The sequence below is a fragment of the Lissotriton helveticus genome, chromosome 7 (assembly GCF_964261635.1).
Source record: "Lissotriton helveticus chromosome 7, aLisHel1.1, whole genome shotgun sequence".
Lineage (NCBI taxonomy): Eukaryota > Metazoa > Chordata > Amphibia > Caudata > Salamandridae > Lissotriton > Lissotriton helveticus.
The window spans coordinates 834086865-834107713 of NC_136068.1; the positions used below are offsets into that span (position 1 = coordinate 834086865).

Consider the following 20849-nt stretch of genomic DNA (forward strand, 5'->3'; position numbering starts at 1 on the left):
CAACGAATCCTCTAATAACAACTGTAATGTAACTGGTGCTCATGTAAACCGCTATAATACCTTCTGGTCGATTTCGCGCTATATAAAAAAGGCAAAAGAAACACACACAAAAACAAGACAACACAGAATGAATAATATAATCTACAAGCAAAGGACTTTCTTTTTTATTTTTAGAAACACAAATCTTCGCCCAAATAGCGATTCTTAAAAAGGAAAAAAACAAACAAGTGTTTTCCATACGTTTTATTGAATAGCCGCTCTGATCCATATCACATTTCTTATTGCATGTCCAACAGCTGCTGCACCGCAGTGTTGCAATATCCGTCGCTACTCATCTGTATCACACGCTATAAACAAATCACATCTTTTATTCGCCTGTAAAAATAGGCTTCGCCACTGCTTACCCTTAATCAGTGTATTAGACAAATATAAACCCAAATCCCTTTTATACAAATTCTTCTTTATCCCCAAAAAGTATTACAGGATAAAGAAACAAAACTACAGCTGCAAAAATGGCAGCATAAAATAAACATTCTAATGCTGCATCAAGGTATAGCACAATCTTCCTCTTGGCTTCTTCCTGAAGGCGAAGAATGTCTAGGATGAACTGCAGGTCTGCATCTCATCAAAATAAAAAAAAGACTTTCATACGCATAGGCGAGGTAATTCAAATATCCATTTCAAACTGCGCATCATCAGCTAGGGGAAAAGAAAAAGAGGCGTTAGAAACCACAGTGGTGTGGCTATTTGTGAGGTTTCAAGGTAAACATTCATCTGGTTACTGATTGCAAAAGACTGCGATTCCCCATGACCCTGACTCCGCTGTCACAGATAGCTACAGATCCTGATGAGAACAAGGGGATGGGAACAAACCAAAGGGTGGCGGCAGAAAATGGATCCCACATTTTGCTTTGCACTTTTAAATGGTGGATCAACATCTGCTTGAAGGTCTGAACCTTTAAAGGACTAATTCGCTGAGGTTAGAATTCAATGTTAAGTTTAACAGTTAGTGCTAAGAGGACTCTGGAGAAATAGAGGAACAAAGCTCTGCGAGTCAGACACCCTCTCTGAACTGCGCTGTACGACTCCTTCACATTCGAAGTGAAAGCGAGGAACTGGCTTTAGAGGGCACTCGCAAGGTGTTCCACTTTCAGAAATTAGGATTTTTTTTTTACTTCGCAGTGTGCTGTCTTGTTTGTTAAAGACATCTTGAGGACATTAAGAAAGCTGACCTAGGAATGCTTACCATTTACTTTGTGGTTTGCAACTCACATTTTCAGGCTATTTGTTGGCTTTATTTGCCTTAGGGTGGCCAGCCTGAGTTCATCCCTCCTGCTGCCCAAACCTTGTTGACTGTATTCTTCCACAAACTTGCTTCTGTAAACAGGCCCTTAAATCTTGTCACACTTGCTATGCACTCAAAGACAGAGGTCAACTGTAAAGATCTCCCTTCCGAGCGAGCTTGGTGTTTACTTTTCTTTCTCTAACTTCAAAGTGAGAGAATTTATTTGCTGAATATCCATGTAAGAGGTGAGGGTGTAGGCTATTTTGTTTTTCTAGCACACAACAAAAAACATTGTGGTGATGTTTCAGAATTTATCAGAATTATTACAAATGAAGCCCTTTCTTCTGTAATTGTGGTGGAAACAAATACGATCAAAACACATCAATAAACTAGGTGATGACGTTTGCACACACTGTCGTTTGTGAGCAATAAAACCATATTTCAGTGCAATGTAATGATTTTTCAATTGTACATGTGTTTACTGTAATGGTAGTGCACTACCACACCATGCATACTTCACACTACGCCACTCCACTATATACTCTGCTACTCTATGCCACGCCACTCTATACTATGACACTCAACTCAACAACATACCACTCCACTCTATACCCCTCCAATCTAAAAAAAACTCTACGACACGCCACTCCAAACTAGGTCGCTCACTCCATGACAGCGCTCCACTTAATGCCTCTCCACTCCGCCCGCTTCAATTTACCCCACTCCACACCATCCAAAATACCCCAATCTATCCCACCTTGCTACAATCTACTCCATTCCACTCAATCTACCCCACTCCACTCCACCCAATCTACCTCACTCCACCCAGCTCCAATATACCCCACTCCAATCTACCCCAATTCACTCGACAATCCAATTCACCCCAATCTACCCCACTCCACTCAAGGTAACCCACTCATTCCCACCTCACTCCAATCTAGCCCAATCTACTCCACTCCAATGTACCCAATCCAATCCACTTCAATCTACCGACTTCAATTCGCTCTTCTTCACTTCACCCCAGTCCAATTTACCCCACTCCATTCAAATTTACCCGACTCCACTCCAAGCTACACTGCAATCTATCCAACTTCTCTCCACTCTAATTTACTCCACTCCACCACACTCCACTCCAATCTACCCCAGTCCAATCCACCCAATCAAACCCACCCCACTCTAACACCCTCCACTCTACCCAAATCTACCCCACTCCACTTCACCCCATGCCACTCCAATCTACCCCTCTCCACTCAAATCTATCCCACTCCACTCAAATTCACCCCACCAGAAAACACCAACCAGCAAGGCGAGGATGCTTTGATGACTACAGGGGAGGCTCCCTCACTGAGGATCAAGAACCACAGCTTAAGAAAAATGGAAAACATCTGAACTGTTGCAGCGACGTGTGCCTGGTTCTTTCATACCTGGGCAACTTTATGTGCTTAACCAACATGGCACTTAGACAGGAAGGTCAAGCTGGCTCCTTTAAGCATTCTGTGCACTCTTTCCAAACGTTGCATTGTATACACCAGTAGTGTCAGATATTCCATATAATATTAATCCTATGTAGTACCCAACTTGTTGAACAGCTTCTCAAAGGTACAAGGGCATTTTTGCGTCCAGAAGGGCAGATCTCTGAATGATAATGCATCTCTGCTGTGGAAAATGGAGGTCCACTGTTTCATCTGTCTAGACAATGTTCCATTGCCCACTGACTAAGCTGAAAGTGCTTGGAGGCATATAGGTTCTCAAAAAAGAATGCCAGTTTAATCATAAGCTCATACTATCCTGTTCAGTGTTTATTTTTTGCGGATTCAGAGGTGTTTTCTCTATGTTTTCATAACCTTTTGAGTCAGTGGTTAACAGTATTTATTCAGCCCCCTACCCCCTAAAACAGTAAATAAAACTGTTCCCAAAGTTTACAAAACTGTTGTTTTCCTGCATTGATTGTTATAAACCACATATTTCATTTAAAGGAAAAGTAAAGCAGTGTACATAGCGTCTTCCCATTGGCAGCATGTTCAAAGGACCTCTGGTGCACCTTTTTATGCATAGAAAGCCTATGTATTGGACTCTCACTCACACTCGCATCTCATTACTCCCTCTCACTCACTGTCAGGAGGTTTACAGGACTTTTAATGGATTAAAAAAGTAAAAATGATATTATATTCAAATGTTTTACTACATTCCTGGACACACTTGGGGGCCATATACCTACTCTTTACTGAATATTAAGACATCGTAGGTTCATCAACCCTGCCAACAATTTAGCACCTTGCAAAACCTTTAAAATTATGGATTACACCATATTAATTTGTAGACCTGCATTCTAAGGCACTTGAAACGTGATGCTTTAAGCATGCCCACCACTGCTTTGCCTGACTAAATTAAGGTGGTGCTGCAGTTGTGTGGACATTCATAGCGGTATGTCTCTCTCTGAGTCAGTCCTCACCTTTTAACAGACATCACATTGTATTCTTTTGTTTCTGTTAACATTGTAACTAGGGGCTCATATAACACTCAGTAAAGTGCAGTTGGGTAGAAGCCATGATTAGCTGGTGGTATCACACATAACAGCGGGACACCTTACACCTACGCCTTTTGTTGGTATGTGGAACGTCTTGTGCAAGTTTTCACCACTATCCTGTGTGCATCGTGGCAGCACTATTTTCACAGGTACTTGTCACTACATCTTATATCAAATGTTTAAAGGTGGGGTGTTTGGCAAGTAACCTGCTAAAAAATAGTGACTTGTTAGAAAAGGGGACCAAGTTACCCATTTTGTGTTAGTCTGCAAATGTGATAGCAATTACTGGCCAAGATTCTTAGTTAACCACCAAAGAAATCCGAAGTCTGTCAAAAAACGATTACTATCAAGCCCAGACACTATGTAAGATATAGGTCACAGTTATAGTTTTTTGACAATACAGACTCCAGTAGTTTGGTCTTTTGAATGCCAGATAAACGAATGCAATAATCAAGTACTAGATGCTATGCCGCAGCCCGGCCATGTTGCTAGGTTGAGAATATCTACGCACTATTGACAATTAGTTTGTAGCAATGTCTGATATTAAACACTTAAGGGTGACAGACACTACTGTTAGAAACAATGGTTGTTTCTTTTTTAGTGATAATTACATGCACTTTCTCCTGCATGTTGAACTATTTTTTCTGCAGAGCGGGGCCTCTTTGACACATGCTGGTGCCCAGAGAGGTGAGGCCTAGTCCTCGTGGCGCATTAGTAAGTTTATCATTGCTGTTAAATATTCATTGCATGTGTTTTTTAGTTTGAAAGATAAGAGATGTAGTTTTGTTTCCTTTGTTTCCTCATTTTTTTACAGATGTCAGATACATCAGGTCCACATGGAGGATTTGAAAAAGGATCACTCAATTTGTGAATTTAACAAAATGTATGTATTACGTACGATTTGGTGACAGTGACAAAGCTTCTCTGAAGCATCAAGGTCCTGAAGAAACCTAGGGAGTTTCTGCCCCGTAAGCTGAAACATCTAGACCATAAGAGCAGTGCCATATTTCAACTGTTCTTGATTTTTTTCCTTCACTGTTTTTAGATAAGAAGACATATGTGAGGCCACACTTTTTAGTGTTAGTGACACTTACGTCTCCGATGCGTATCCTTTTTAATTCACATTTCTGTTTTTCTCTTTTTGCACTGCACTATTTACTCAAAGGAGTCTTGTCCTCCTATACTATTCTCTTGTAAAAAACTCTACAAAGAGGATACAACTATTTTCTTCTATCCCCCTCCTGGCTGGAGGTAGGGTGAAGTATAGTTATTTGGTAGCCCAGATGATTACACTGGACATACAATGTGTAATGATGGGACACTAATGATCCCTGGCAGAGTTTTTTCCTGTTTTCTTGTTCTTTGAGGCCATCCAAATGTTGGCCGCCCTTTCTGTATCTCTAACTTGAATCTGAAAAATTCTTTCTGTCTATCTTCTGTACTCTAGCTTCGAGTACTTGAGATTTGGAGTATCCAGATATTGAGGAACATCCCCCCCCCTTTTTTTTGGACAGACTTCGAATTTCTTTGGTGGTTGATAAATTGAAACAGGGGATTGAGTCTGTAGAACTTTAAACGTATCCCTTTAGGCCCTCCTTCTGTGTTTTGTTGAAGATTCTTAGTTGCCAGCTATTTAACCGATCAGTGAAAGAATTAAACACTGTCAAAACATCAAATATGATTTTAGTATTACCAGCTATGCTACAATGTACAAAATAATTCGATCAGAGCTAAAACATGCTTCTAAACCCTGAACATTTAGTCCCAGTACCTAAAACTAGAGGACACAAAAGGAAGAAACAATCTAAATATCAGAACTCAAGCAGAATAATCTTAACCCAGTCTTTCTAGCTCCAAAGTTACATTATGTTGGCCGCTTCAGAAAGAAATAAAAATGCCTCATTCTCTCTAATTTTTCTTTCTCTGAATGGCATTTTAGTTTGTGGCAGTTCCAGATGTTTATCATGGTTTATATGTTTACACTGATAAAGGCTGTTTCCTTTTTGGTGGCACTTTATCAGTTATTGCAGGTTTAAACATAAAACAGGATAGCCAATTAACAAGCTGCACATCTTTTTTGTGTGACGCCACCAGCGGCCACATATATTGGACAGATGAACAAATGAGTAGTCCCCGCTTTAGAATCAAAGATTACAGGACCATTACAAGCACTCACAGATTCATCAGTGACACTCAAAGCTATCGTATAGGCTACCTCTCCCTTAATACCTTTAATTTCACTAACAGCAGGTGGTGTTCAGCTGAACTGTATACTTGCACCAGTGTAACAAACTGCTATGTCTAAGGTCCACAAATATAAGTTTGGGCAGTAACAAAAAAGTAAGGGAAGCCAAACCTCGATTTCCCCGTTGTTGGAGGAAACCTGATTCCCATGTAAGAAACGCCCCGTCTGACTCTCAGCCACTGGTGAGAATGACATATAAGAAGATGCCCAACTTATTGAAGCGCCTTCAGTGCCATCATCACTGGCGTTTTCCAGCCAAGGGCGGCCATGCCCAAACAGGAAAAATGGCAACACGTGCTCCATGTGCTTGGTACCAACTACATACGTGCTAGACACAAGAAGAGAATCAAAAGAACTCAACACTCTCAAGAACCAGGAACCGAGCGACTCCATGGGTGTGCGAGCCTGATCTAAATTACCAACAACATAACAAATGTCATGAGTGACTTCCCACTTTCAAACAAGGAGGCAGTGGAGCGTTGTGGTGAGGAACGGAAACTACAGTAGTTTGGTTGCAACTCAAGGAATAAAAGCATGATAAAGAATAGTAAAGGGCTGGTAGCAAAAGCTCAACAAAATATGTAGTGCTTCTGAAAGAGAAGCTCCTACAAGACAGACCAGGCAAGAAAAGGGATATCTATGGGCAAATCTAGAACACAAAGTGTATATTTTGCGGAAGAGTAATTGCAACTTGTTTTGCGCTTAAAGCTTGATGCTGAGGGAACTTAGGGGCTCCAGGAGAGACGAATGGATGGATAGAGGAGTGGGCAGCAGAGGAGATACTTCACTTATGAGTGGATGCCGCTAAAAAGAGAATGTGGGAGCCGCATAGAAAACATGGACTGGTGGGTAATAGTGAAGTGTTTTGGTAACATGTCGCTTGTCGAAAATAACCCTGTATAACAACCCCCGTCTTCAACTTTATTAATGTTTGCCCAACTCCTTTGATTTATTAAACCTAAATTTCGCCATTAGTACACTTGCATCTCAAACGTTATCTTTCAAATGTCCCTACTAGTGCACTTTTCATTTGTAAAATGTGTCCATCGTAATGTGCACAATAAAATTTGGGATGCTTATCTAATGTAGCATTTTTTTTTCACCCATGCCTAGAAATGGCTTGTTTTTATATTCAAGGACCATTAATTAATCTACCACTGCTTCCACTCGATTCTGTTTCTTTTTTTTCTTATTATCTTTTACCGCTAGACGTCTAGAAGTAGAATTTCAGGTTACTGTCTTAAATCCTTAATAGTTGGTCTTGGCGCTATTTTAATATCTGATGGCCTAATGTCTACAAGGCCACAGATGAGTCCATCAGGATTAAAGAAGTAGGGCAGCCAAGATTATCAATGCCTGGACCACTGTTTTTCTGTGGGTCATGAATAAGAGGGGAAGGAACTGTTTCAGCATCTTAAGCAGGCCAAAACAAGACCCAGCCACAGTTTGGATCTGTGCTTGCATGGAGAGATTTTCATCTAGCTTCACCCCTAGATTTTTCACTGTCTTGACGGGAGACATGGGGGGGGGGGGGTACGGGGAGACATGTCAGCGGGCCACCAACTGCGCCAGAGGTTACTGGGGCGGTTTACCTCGACCCAACCCATTCCCTCAAGTCATCCTCACCTCCTGTAACCTTTACCCACCCCTGAACCCTCAAGTCAACCTAGCATCCCTTTACCTCTGTCCACCACATACGTCTCAAGCCATTCTCGCCTCTCTTTACCTCTACCAACCCCTGACCCTCAAGTCACTTGGCCCCCCTTTATCTCTACCCACGATTCCCCTTACCTGTCTTTACCACTACTCACCCCAAAACCCTCACGTTACCCTCACTTTCGTTTATCTCTACCCACCCCTGAGCCCTCAAGCTACCCTCACCTCTCTTTACCAATCACAGTCTGTGGAGATGGCAGGGGCTGAGGCTAGTCAGAAATGGAAATGCCTGGGATCTCCTCACTGCATGTGGATGTGCTTTGAGTGGTTATTTCGTGGGACTTACCAAGCACCAGCCGGAACAATGGAGGATGGTAACCACACAGTGGACCTGATTGATTTAGCCGACACTAATTCATATAATGTGGCTCCTGTGCCACAGGCAGTGATAGTCGATTGCAGCCTTTGCAGCTGGAAATAGATGAGGCTAGCTTGAAAGGGCAAAGTGCTGAATCTACTCCCCAGGAGATGACGTGCTTTGTAGAGATACCTCTCAATAAGCTCCACCCACCAAAAACGACAACAGAGCAATTCTCTAAAAAGACCAAAAGACACAAGGGATAAAAAAAAAGTAATCCCATTAATATACTAACCTGGAATTTCAGCCTCAGTTTCATCCTGTTCTTTAAGATCTTCCAGCTTACCGGGCGAGGAGTGCTGTGCTGTAGTTACTCCTGGGATGTGCGGAAGGTAACAAGGTGGAGTTCTGGCAATAGGAGAATTTCTACAGTCCAAGAGAAACTTGCGGTCATAAATAATTCTAGTACCTGAAAAAAACAGAAATATGATCAATTCAAATTCACTGCTCTCTAGTCAATGTAATGTTGGTGCATGCCATGTGCATTCGTTTCATGATAATATCACTTTTTTGCCTGATTGCTTGCTGCTGCTCCTACTGACCTCTTGCCTTCGTGTCTGCCCCTGAGGAGAGAGAGACCTCGCCGGACACCGAGTGTGTGCCATCTGGGACAGGAGTCCTGACCTCGGGGCCTCGAGCTGCCGGCAGGGCTGCGAGCGTGTAAGCAGGGACTCAACTAACTAGGAGTCCCTGCGTGCCCTATTCCCAACACCTGGGCTGCTCTCCCTGCTGGCCCCGCCCCCCCGCCCACGGAGCGAAAAGGGGCCGAGGAGCCTGTTTCAACGGGACCCTTTTTTGCCTGATTGCTTGCTGCTGCTCCTACTGACCTCTTGCCTTCGTGTCTGCCCCTGAGGAGAGAGAGACCTCGCCGGACCCGCTTCGCGGGTCCCGCAGCGCCGCACACCGAGTTTGTGCCATCTGGGACAGGAGTCCTGACCTCGGGGCCTCTGGAGCTGCCGGCAGGGCTGCGAGCTTGTAAGCAGGGACTCAACTAACCAGGAGTCCCTGCGTGCCCTATTCCCAATACCTGGGCTGCTCTCCCTGCTGGCCCCGCCCCCCCGCCCACGGAGCGAAAAGGGGCCGAGGAGCCTGTTTCAACGGGACCCTTTTTTGCCTGATTGCTTGCTGCTGCTCCTACTGACCTCTTGCCTTCGTGTCTGCCCCTGAGGAGAGAGAGACCTCGCCGGACCAGCTTCGCGGGTCCCGCAGCGCCGCACACCGAGTGTGTGCCATCTGGGACAGGAGTCCTGACCTCGGGGCCTCTGGAGCTGCCGGCAGGGCTGCGAGCGTGTAAGCAGGGACTCAACTAACCAGGAGTCCCTGCGTGCCCTATTCCCAACACCTGGGCTGCTCTTCCTGCTGGCCCCGCCCCCCCGCCCACGGAGTGAAAAGGGGCAGAGGAGCCTGTTTCAACGGGACCCTTTTTTGCCTGATTGCTTGCTGCTGCTCCTACTGACCTCTTGCCTTTGTGTCTGCCCCTGAGGAGAGAGAGACCTCGCCGGACCCGCTTCGCGGGTCCCGCAGCGCCGCACACCGAGCGTGTGCCATCTGGGACAGGAGTCCTGACCTCGGGGCCTCTGGAGCTGCCGGCAGGGCTGCGAGCGTGTAAGCAGGGACTCAACTAACCAGGAGTCCCTGCGTGCCCTATTCCCAACACCTGGGCTGCTCTCCCTGCTGGCCCCGCCCCCCCGCCTATAATCTCTCCCCCTTATTTTAAAAGGAGCTATTTGTGCCGCTGCGCGGGAGCGCGCCCGGGAGCGCGCCCGGGAGAAGTCTGTGGCCGTCCGGGGCCGGAGGAGGCCGGGCTGGGCCACCCCCCTGACTTTGATTCCAAACGGATATTATACTCCTTGGTACATTGCCGTGCCACACAAGTGCTCACCAGTAAGTGTTGCAAAAGGGCTGGTAACTTTAAGGAATGCCGGAACTCCCAAGTAGCACCGCCTTGATGACTCCACCGGGCGATGCTGGGCCAACAGTTATTGGTCCTTTAGACAAATTTTTCAACCGCCCGAATCAGTCTATTGACAGAGAAATATCGCTTGCAGAGAGGCGTGCTGAGCGGAGATTGTCCATTGAACTTCTTAAAAATCCAATGGATAAGCGCCCTGTACAAATCTATCCTGCATTGGTAACACCTCTGTCATCACTAAACTTGCCTGTTGTAACCGAATCGGTTCATGATGCTATTACTAATAAGGGGAACCAGGGTACTGCGGGCGAATCGATTTCATCTTGTGTGAGTCATACAGATCCTATAACTTGTACAGCTGAATTATGTGCTCAGGTTTCATTGACACACCTAAAATCTGGATCTAAAAGAAAAAGGAATACTGTATCTAGAAAATGTTTCCCAGCCAAGCCCCCACACAAATTTAGAAAAGTAAACAAAAGTACGTGTCCCAGTAAGGTTGTCACCGAAGTAAGCCGTGGTAGGGAAATTATACAAGAGGGGGTTGTAGTGACACTAGACAGCCCAGATCTTAGTACTATTAATCTTCCAGTCACTGGGTTGGTAACGGCTGACAAACCGCCACCCCTAAGCAGCCTGTTTCCTGACTTAGAAAGGTTGTTACGGTCAATATTGCTCCCATTAGAGGAACGTATTAGTAAGCTCTCTGACCGCTTAGACCATTTCGAGCAGGTAACATTAGATAATTTCTTTTCAACAAAGGCATTGATGAAAGCTCAGGCTAGGCTGGACGAAAGTTGTAAGTGCAAGAATACTACCCAAGGTGCACCACAAGTTAAGGGACAAAGGCAACAACCTAACTCTCTATTACCACCAAAGAATGTTAGTGCGGTTGTCAAGAGACCTCTTAAGCCTCCCGACTCAGCACTACTGGGACTTGTCATAAATCCCCCCAACATTGTAGCCCCAGCTCAGACTGCGGCGCAACAACCGCCGCTTAGTTCAAACTCTTTGGTCACTGTAGTAGCAGGGGGTGACGCGTGTACCAGAATGGGTACTGCTTTACCATCTGCCCCATCTACTAGTAACCAACCTTTAGTAAATGAACCTATACCCCGCCCTGTTCCTAGTGTTCCTAGACCGTCCGTACCACCCCTGATAAAGCCACCCCATAAGAAACCCCCCATGAACCTCACCCCAGATTCCTTCCCCTTTGTAGTAGTCCTTATAAATGTCCCACCACTCCTACCGGGACAGAGAGAAACCTTCCAGATGCTTAACAATAAAGCTATGCACTTGCTAAGGGTGAATCGGCCTCTACCAGGGGAAGTTGATGGTCTCATATTGGGGGTAAGGAGAATAGATTGGATAGGCTCTACCATCAAAAGCCTGGGGGGGGACTGTATTGTGGTTAACTTTCAAGACCCAAGGGTGGCAGGATGGCTAACAAGACAGGGTTGGGGCACAAGTAATGGAGGAATTGGCATTGTTGACCTTACTTTTTTTACCCACGTCCCACCAGTGTTTCGACTAGTCTGTTTAAAGAGCAAAATTGCCCCTCAAGTTGTTCGTGGCCAGGGATCATTACATCAGCTCCACTGCCACAGTACTATAATCATACCACTGGCCCGATTTGTAATCCTTCGGGTGGTTGGCAAGACCTAGGGTGGGGATGTTGACAAACCCTTGATCATCCGAAAACTAGTAGGGGAAGAATTAACAGAGTGGACAGAACATCTAAGATTAGGAGCTCCAGATCTGTAGTACGAAACGACCTACTGCCTACTCCAGGGGAGCAGGTCGCCCCTGGCGATATATGGGAAGCAGGGGTGGCGATGGTCCAAATTGAGCCTGCCATTGTCTGTCCTCCCCTGGGAGACACAGACACGGAGGGCCCTGTCGAGCCCAGTAGCATTGCGGCTGTGGCGGACTGTGAGAAGTTGGCCTGATGTGCAGTGCTCACTATTCTAGTGATCACTATATATCAGTCCAAACAACCCTTATTGATGATTGGTTGTAAGTCAACCTTATAGACCAGCTATCCTAGTAGCATGGATACGAGCAGTCTAAGGCTAAGACTCTAGAGGGCGTGTTAAGCCAGCTGTTTTACCATCACATTACCCCTTGAACACCCAGTGAAAGGACACCACACAAGTGTTATGAAAATAAACAGTGTATTTATTAGAATCACAACAACCCTGTACTCTTTATGAGGACAGGGTGCTAGGCACACAACAAAACTCTTACGAAAATACTTAAGTTAGCACGTTATACACAAATGCCCGAGGGGCACGAAAAACCATATACTTAAAAAGTGGAATGCGAAATTACTAGCAGGTAAGTACAGTACTAATAGGCTTTGGAATCGCTAGGACTTGACTATAGAATCGTTAGATTACTTCTAGGAGACCTAGGGGACTCGGGTGCAGAGTGTGCACTCTCACGCGGGATGCGGGACAAAGTCTATGGAAGCTAGTAAAGGCAAAGTTAGTGTTCACGGGCGAACCCGAACTGGTAGGGAGAAAACGACAGTGGATCCTGACCCTAGGATAGTGAGGCTATGCTGGGACACCGAAGTGCCGAAGTTACCTAGCCCAGGGGCTGCAGCTGCATAGGTCTGAAAAGACGTCGGGGATCTCGTTGCCGGACCAGGAGCCTGGAAGAAGGAAGTTGCTGGCAGGCGACCAGTGAAGAAAAGTTCGATGGATCCAAGCCTGGATCAAGGAAGAAGAAAACCTGAAAGCAGAGGGGACCAAGTTCTTGAATCACTAGCCAGTGATTAAGTGGGCACCAGGATGGCACCGGGCGAAGTCACCGCAGTCAGGTGAGTGGGTGCTGCTGGGCTCTGCAGTCTCTCGGACCAGGAGGCGTTGTCGGCGACCAGGATGGAGGTGCGAGCTGTCCCACGAAGGTTCTTGCTGTCGACGTCGCTGGACCCAGGAGTGGGCAACAAGTCTTGGCAAATGCAAGGCCCACGCGGTGGACCTAAAATGGCGTCTTAGCCGGACCAGGAGGGTCCAGGGTACTTCTCCGATGGAGGGAAGCAAGGGCCAGTCTGGGGCAACCAGACTAGCAGCAGTGATGTCGTCGGGCGTCGTTCAGAAGGCCACAAGCCAGCGGGCTAGTAGCCAAACAACGCGGTGAGCAGCAAAAAGCAGAAGGGCCCCACGCAGATCGTGGAGATGCTGGGAGGCTGCACTTCGGTGCTGGAGCTGCTCAGGGTCGGGGCTTCTCGGACCCCAAAGCACTCACCAGGAAATTACTCGGCGGGCTTGCTGTGCAGAAGTCGTGCAGTCTTGAAGATGGCCGGTCCCTCGAGGTCTCGTCCCACCCACGAATCTCAGCGTGACTGATGATGTAGGTAGAGGTCAGAGGTGCCAGGGAAGCCGGTTCTCGTCGAGCTGGGCAGTCTTGATCCGGAGGAGAGACTTGCAGCAGACCGCAGTGTTCTTAAGATGGTGCCTGCGGATGCAGGGTGACTACTCCTTAGTCACAAGGGAGAAATCTTAGGAAGAAGTCTTGAGTTCCTTTCGTGGAAAGTAGTTTCAGGATTCAAAGATGATCTGATTTGGAAGGGGGCCAGTTCCTACCTTTATCCTGTAAAAAGGGGCTGGCACGCGACTAAGTCCTGCCCTAGGGGTGGGACTAGGAGGGGGGTGGTTACACCCACTTCCTTGGCGGGCTTTTCCCCAGCACAGGGTCTGGAGCGACCCTGGAACTGGTTCCAGCCAGCCTATGCACAGTGAGCACCGGGGTGCCACGTGCAGTCACCTTCCTCTAAAGCCCTGCCTACCTACAATACACAAAACCCTGTCTGGGACGGTGCTGGCACCGCCCCTGGCAGGAAACCCTTTGTCCTTATCTCCTGCTCTGGGAGGACTCCCAGCAGCAGGGGGGCAGACTTGTGTCTCGGTGGCAGCATCCATTTTGTGGAGCTGAGGCTCTGTTTGACTTTAACCGGGGTTAGGGGTTACATACATGTCGTGTCCCTCTAGAAGGGTGGAATGCTAACCCCGTCGCCAGAATTGGCGAGGGGTTAGTATTCCAATTCGTATGACACCTTACTCGACATGTTTTGATAAAGCGATACCAGAGTTGGCATATAACCGCGAGGATTATAATGCACTTAAGAGTATATGGTATGCGATATCATGGAAACGGCTAAGGGATGGATCCCGAAAGCCGCAGACAGGCTCAGCTCATGCCAGAGCACCATCTCACACGATTCCAAGCACTCTGCCTTCAGGATTGTTAAGGCCTGCCATAGGAGTGACTGATAGGAGATCTGTGTGTCCATTTTTAGGGTTAGATATAGGTATACTATATCTAAAGCAAAGGGTGATTACACCACCTTGCCCCAGCTGTCAAGCAGCCAGTTGTGTCAGATTTGGATGGCCAGCCAGGGGTGGCATAATACATGCTGCAGCCCCTGGTAGGCCCTGGGTACACCTATGCCCTGGGTACCTAAGGTACACTGTACAGGGACTGATAAGGTGACTCAGTATCCAATTTAGATATGTACCTAAGGTACATGGAATCCATTTTACAGAGAGAGCAGTAGGCCTGGGGTCCTGAATAGCAGGGCCCCAGGTCAACTAAGTCAGAAAACCAGCAAAACACCAGGCAAAAAGTTGGGGGCAACCATAGTCAGGGATCTACCTTCCTACACGGACCCACTTGTTAGGGTTCTCAGTTGGAATGTTGCTGGTCTGGACAGGAAACTGGCCCTGCCCGACTGGAACGCTCTTGTGGAAGAGTACTCCATATGTCTGTTCCAGGAAACCTGGAGTAGGGAGCCCTCTCATAAGGCAGGATACTCATCCCACCATATACCGGCTGTACACTCAGAGACTGGTAGGGGTCGTCCCTCGGGAGGCCTCCTTGTTTGGGTAGCCTCCTCTCTTAATTGTAGGGTGGAGGAGCACGACACCAAGTGTCCGGATCTCCTCAACATCACCCTCAAATCCCCCAAGGGCCGTGTTATTCTAAACATCTATAACATCTATGCACGAGGCATCACGGGGGGTAGAGCATCCCCTACTATAACCCACCTTGAGGGCTTGCTTCGATCCTCCCCCTACAAGTCTTGTACCCTGGTAGCGGGTGACCTCAATTGTACATTTGAGCCTCTCGGCTCAGATGTTACACAAGATCAAGAGGATGTTGATTACAGGAGGGGGATACCGGCTTTAGAGATCAGCCCAATTAGAAGATGGACGGAAGTGGTGCTCCAGGAAAATTCCCTATTAATGGAGTTTGACCTGAGGGCCCTTAATGGTAGGACCAACTCGGACAAAAAGGGAGCACATACATATAACAGGCCCAGCCATACGTCAAGAATCGATTATATTTTGCTTGACGTCAACCTATGGAGTTCGGTCAAAGACATGGAGATTATACCCTCCGTCGAGAGCGATCACAATCTGCTCTCTCTCGACATGACTCCGTGGTGGTTAGAAGGTATAGGGAATGGAACCCCATGTGCCACTGTCTCTGACCTGTCATCTGTCTCTAACTGTGGACGACGACTAAAGTGGGCAAGGCTGTCGCTCTCAGTCGAGATAACATCCTCCATAACGCAGCTTCTAGCGGCAGCCTTAGATAGCTCTGACCCTCTCGAGGGTGGGGTGGCGGGGGTGTCTAATAGGTTTTGTAACCTAACTCAGGCGCTAACTAATCTGTTTACTGTCCCAGCCAGACCCAATGGGAAGAGACTACGGCCTCGGGCCAGACAGGGTTGGTTTAATCATAACTGCAGGGAAGCAAAGAAATCACTTGTAGAAGTGGTTTAATCCAAATCACAAGCCAGGACTAGGGAGGCCAGAAGGCTTTATTCACACTGTCTAAATAATGCCAAAAAGGAATGGGAGGATAGCTTTTGGCAGGACCTCCTGGTCGCCAGTCGAGGGAGAGACGCCAAAGGGTTCTGGGACCTGGTGGGTAGCAGAAACCGTCCAGATGACACCTTGAGGACTTGCAGTATTACTGCCCAGGCGTGGTTTAACCACTTTAAGGCTCTCTATTCTGCCGTAGAAGGCACACTTAACGACCCGTTTTTTCTCCCCCCTTCACCTGTGGATAGAGGCACTGACCTCTTCTCCGCACGGGAGGTCACGTATCTGATTAAATCTTTAACACCACTAAAAGCAGCTGGTCCAGACGGGCTGCCAGGGGACCTTCTCCGAGCCTACCCAGGCGAATGGGGGGTGTTGATCTCTGGCCTCCTTAATGCTATCCTCGAGGGAGGTTCTGTGCCTGAGTCTTGGAAAGGGGCAGAGGTAGTCCCAATTTTTAATAAGGGTTGTCGGGACTCACCGGGAAATTATAGGCCAATAAGCCTCATTGACTCAACCTAGAAGTTGGCGGGTAAAGCAATTCTAGGGAGGATTCTCCAGTGGGTGGATGACAACCACATATTGTCCGATATGCAAGCTGGTTTTCGTTCAGGTACAGGAACTATCGAGCAAGTCTTTAGACTCCTGTTACTCTATTGGAAGGTGGTGGAGCTGGGCAAGGGCAGTCTTTACCTGGCCTTTATAGACCTGAAGACTGCCTTTGACCTGGTTCCTAGGGAGGAACTCTGGAGGGTGTTGTATGGTCTGGGGATGCCCCCTTACATTTTAATGCTCCTCATCAAACTGCATAAAGACAACTATGCCCAGGTGCGATGGGGACTGAATGGGGAAAAGACTGATAGGATCCCGGTCGTTAGGGGCGTCCGGCAGGGCTGTGTACTAGCTCCCACCTTATTTTCCCTGTATGTGAACGGGGTGGTAGAGCACCTGCTTGGCGAACCAGCAGACGCACCCTCTTTGGGGGGCATTAGGATCCCAACCTTGTTGTTTGCTGACGACACCCTCCTCATTTCCAAAACCCCCCAGGGCCTCCAGAAGCTTTTGAACCGATTCCAGGACTTTTGTACAAAAAGAGGACTTGTCATCAATGTGGATAAGACCAAATATCTAATTATGCACCCACCCCGTAAGCTCGGCCGCCCTCCCATTCTGAACTCTATCCCTCTCGAAAGAGTGTCAGAATTTGACTATTTGGGAATTCGAATGAGTGATGTCATGAGCTGGACTCCCCATATAAACAAAATGACCATCAGTCACAAAAGGGTGGGGGGAGCTCTGTTGAAGGAGTACAATAACTCATCTAAACAATGTGTAGCTCCAATAATAGATATCTACAAAGCCCGAGCTGTAACCGCATCACTTTATGGGGCTGAGCTTTGGGGCTTAGGTAATGTGGAGGCTTTGACTAAGGCAGAGAATAAATTCCTAAAGGACCTCTTGGTCATCCCGATGAGCACCCCGACAGTTCCTGTGCTTTTGGATACGGGTTGTAAAGCAATTAAGGACCAGGCCCGTTTACGGCCTCTCCTCCTTTGGGCTCGTCTGTGGAGGGTTCCGGAGCTAAAACCTTACGCAGACGGGCTGTCAGAGGTGATGGGTTTGGATGGCTGTAACAAGATAAAATGGCTTAGGGACATTAAAAATCTTTTAGGGGACCTAGGCTTGGGGTCGTGCTGGTCCACCCATTGTGCCCCCCCGAAGGCGACCCTAAAAAAACTTTACTGGGAATGGGTTTCCGCCAAGCTCATCAGCAATCAGCGTCACTGCAATTCCACCGCAGTTTATTTGCAAACAAAAGACGTTGTTGCCCTTGAGCCTTATCTGGACATAATTACGGCACCAATGGACCGGGGACTTTTCATTAAATTTAGATTAGGTACATTACCTCTAAATGACCTTCATTCTAGATGGAACAAGCCTGCGCAGGTATCACGCTACTGCGCCCTATGTTCTAACAGGCCCGAAACTGTGATCCACCTTCTTTTTGAATGTCCAGATTACGCCCGTCCAAGATCCCACTGGCTGAAACCGCTCTGTAGGCAATTGGGTACTCGCCAGCATTTGGTGGCTTTACGGATTTTACTATCTGATACATCCTCTCGGGTCGTTTGTGCTGTATCTAAATTTTTAAAATGTGCATGGTTGATCCGGTTAAAAAGACTGTCTCTATCTATGTAACATACTTTTAAATAACTCATTGCCGATCTTATTGTTACTTTTTATCCGTTTTGTTTTTAAATGTACAGTCTTTTGACGATGTGCTGTTTTTATACATTTTGTAATGCTTTTATGATACTTGCATATCGAAATAAAGCTATCAACCAACCAACCAACCGATAATATCACTGTTTCATGCATAGCTCACACCCAACCCCATTATTTTCAATGCTGGATTCTACATTTGGTAATCTACTGCTATAACATAGCAACATTGGTTAACAAAATCTATTACCCACTGTTGCTACATCATAAAAAAATTCTAGGCAACCCGAGCGTGGCTTTCACATAGGCTGTCAGTGCAGTACTGGCTGAGTAGATGGCACATCGCGGGGGGGGCAGAGGGGGAGACAGAGAGTGGAGGGGTGGTGACAGGCCAATGTTTTGCTTTAGGGAAGAGAGCCCAGGTTATGTATGGCTCCTCATTCCACCTCTGTCCCTGCATAGTACTTGAAAGCAGGGGCACATGATTTGTGTGGCCCACACATACCATAACATTATAGATGGTTATCAGTGAATAATGGGGGATGTTTGTCACCTCAGGGTTCTGGACGACATCACAGACAACTCAATATTCACACCTTTTTAAGTCTCAGCTAGCGTAGGCTGCTGCGCACATGCGCAGTCTTGCTGGCGAGATTTTATGTCTCTTAGTAGCGAGGGTAAACCCCGCCCCTCTTCTCCATTGGCTGGCTTCCTAAACGGCGGCCAGCCATTGGAGAAGAGGGCTCAGTGTCGTCATTCTCTCGCTGTTAGCCCCGTCCTTTTCGGATTGGGGGGCGTGTTTTTTTTGTTTCTTTCTCTCCTCTTTCCATTGGCTGGAATGTAAACAACAAGTCTAAAACACGCCCTTTGGTTACATTCCAGCCAATGGAGAAGAGGGGAGAAAGATATACACGCCCCCCAGTCTGAAAAGGACAGGGCTTAGAGATGGTGAGCGCTTGTCTTAATTATATTAGCCATGGCAGCAATCATGGTATTCTCATCCTACCGCATGTATTCAGGTTCTGGCTTGCCATTTATCTGCTTCCCACTGTCGGCGGGAGGTATGGAGTCTCTGCGTCCTCCTCCTCCGGACCCCCTCTTCTCCGCTCTCCGATTCCAGTCCGGGAGCCAGCGCACGTTCCAATATGCCCCACAGCTCTTCAATGCATCGCGGCGGCTACGCTTTCCGCGTCCTCCCTCTCACTTCCTGGTCGGGTCGGCGCACGTTCCACTATGGCCCGCAGCTCTTCAATGCATCGCGGCGGCTAAGCTTCCCGCCACCTCCCCCTCACTTCCTGGTCGGGTTTGTTGCTGTTCTCAGTCCTCACTCTCAAGCTGTGCTGGAGACCGAGGGGGACCCCGAAAGCTCACCCTCTGCTCGCCGCACAGGAAAGGGGGAAAGAGTCCCGGAGGTGCGAACTCAAAGCTCCTCGCCAGGGACATGCCCTACGGGCATCGGCTGCTGTCGGTGAAGAGAAGGCAGCATGTCTGCAGGGACTGGAAAGGTAAAGGGGGTGGGCAGTGCATGGATACAGAAGGCTGCAGCAGGTACATTGGAAGGGTATGCTTACGGTGGTCGGGCAGGGAGGTATTGTTATACCACGCAAGGAGGGGTAGTGATGTTAAACCAAATACATTTATACTGGAACGAGGGCTTGCATTCGGTAAACGCTCTGCATGTATGCGATGGGGTACAACTAGTGATGTGCTTGCTTTAATTAGTGTGCTACTAATATGTGTAGATATGTATAATCTGTTTTAAGTATCTCTGGTGCGCATCACAGTTTGTCACAAAGTGTTGTGTGTCTACTCTGCACTGTAGTGAGTTCCGGTATACTCATTTATGCGCACGTCCTTTGTACTATATAGTAATGTAAAAAATGCAGTTTGTTTGCACTTTCTCCTGCACAATTACAATGTGTAAGCCGATGTACATGTATTTGGCTCTGTACGTTCGGTACTGAGAAAATACATTTGTGCAATACTTGATGAACACTCATTAAGCATAGAGTAATGTACACTCGCTATATTTTTGGTACTGCCGACGTCTAACGCATTGCACATCTGATGAAATATAGGTTATAGATTATAATGTGATTTCACTTATTTACACAGTGTGTGCTAATCCTGTGCATTTATTCATCATGCAAAGCTTATGTACTTGATGTTGTACGGTTGTCACATTTTCTTTTGTCTACAGTTGGAAGGGTCTTATTTTACATAGTTCGTCGCATATTGTATTCTAAAGCTATATGGGTGCACTCAGAATTGCACAGTTATTGTTTATAAGGCATGCGTGTATTTAGTGCCTTGGTTAGGAGCTGTATAGTTAAGCATGTCTCCCCTCCCAGGTGTGGCTGTGTGTGTGTGCGTGTGGCTGTGTGCGTGTGGCTGTGTGTGTGTGTGTGTGTGTGTGTGTGGCTGTGTGTGTGTGTGGCTCTGTGTGGCTCTATGTGTGTGTGGCTCTGTGTGTGTGTGGCTCTGTGTGTGTGTGTGGCTCTGTGTGTGTGTGGCTCTGTGTGTGTGTGTGGCTGTGTGCGTGGCTCTGTGTGTGTGTGGCTCTGTGTGTGTGTGGCTCTGTGTGTATGTGGCTGTGTGTGTGTGTGTGTGGCTGTGTGTGTGTGTGGCTCTGTATGTGTGTGTGTGGCTCTGTGTGTGTGTGTGTGGCGCTGTGTGTGTGTGGGTGGCTGTGTGTGTGTGTTGGGGTGCAAATGCAATAGGTCTCGCAATTGCAAGAGATTAAGCTATT

The 20849-nt window shown here is 47.2% G+C and overlaps 1 protein-coding gene across 1 annotated transcript in view; it reads right to left on the minus strand.

The window, feature by feature from the left end:
- Positions 1-228: 228 nt before the first annotated feature.
- The window catches only part of EIF4EBP3 (eukaryotic translation initiation factor 4E binding protein 3), a 65590-nt gene continuing 44969 nt past the window's right edge, over positions 229-20849 (minus strand). Inside the window, exons 2-3 of the mRNA XM_078653326.1 lie at positions 8367-8540; positions 229-699 (exon numbers count right to left, since the gene is read on the minus strand). Of these exons, the coding sequence (XP_078509452.1) occupies positions 668-699; positions 8367-8540 (206 nt within the window). The 3' untranslated portion in view covers positions 229-667. The remainder of the gene's footprint in view (positions 700-8366; positions 8541-20849) is intronic.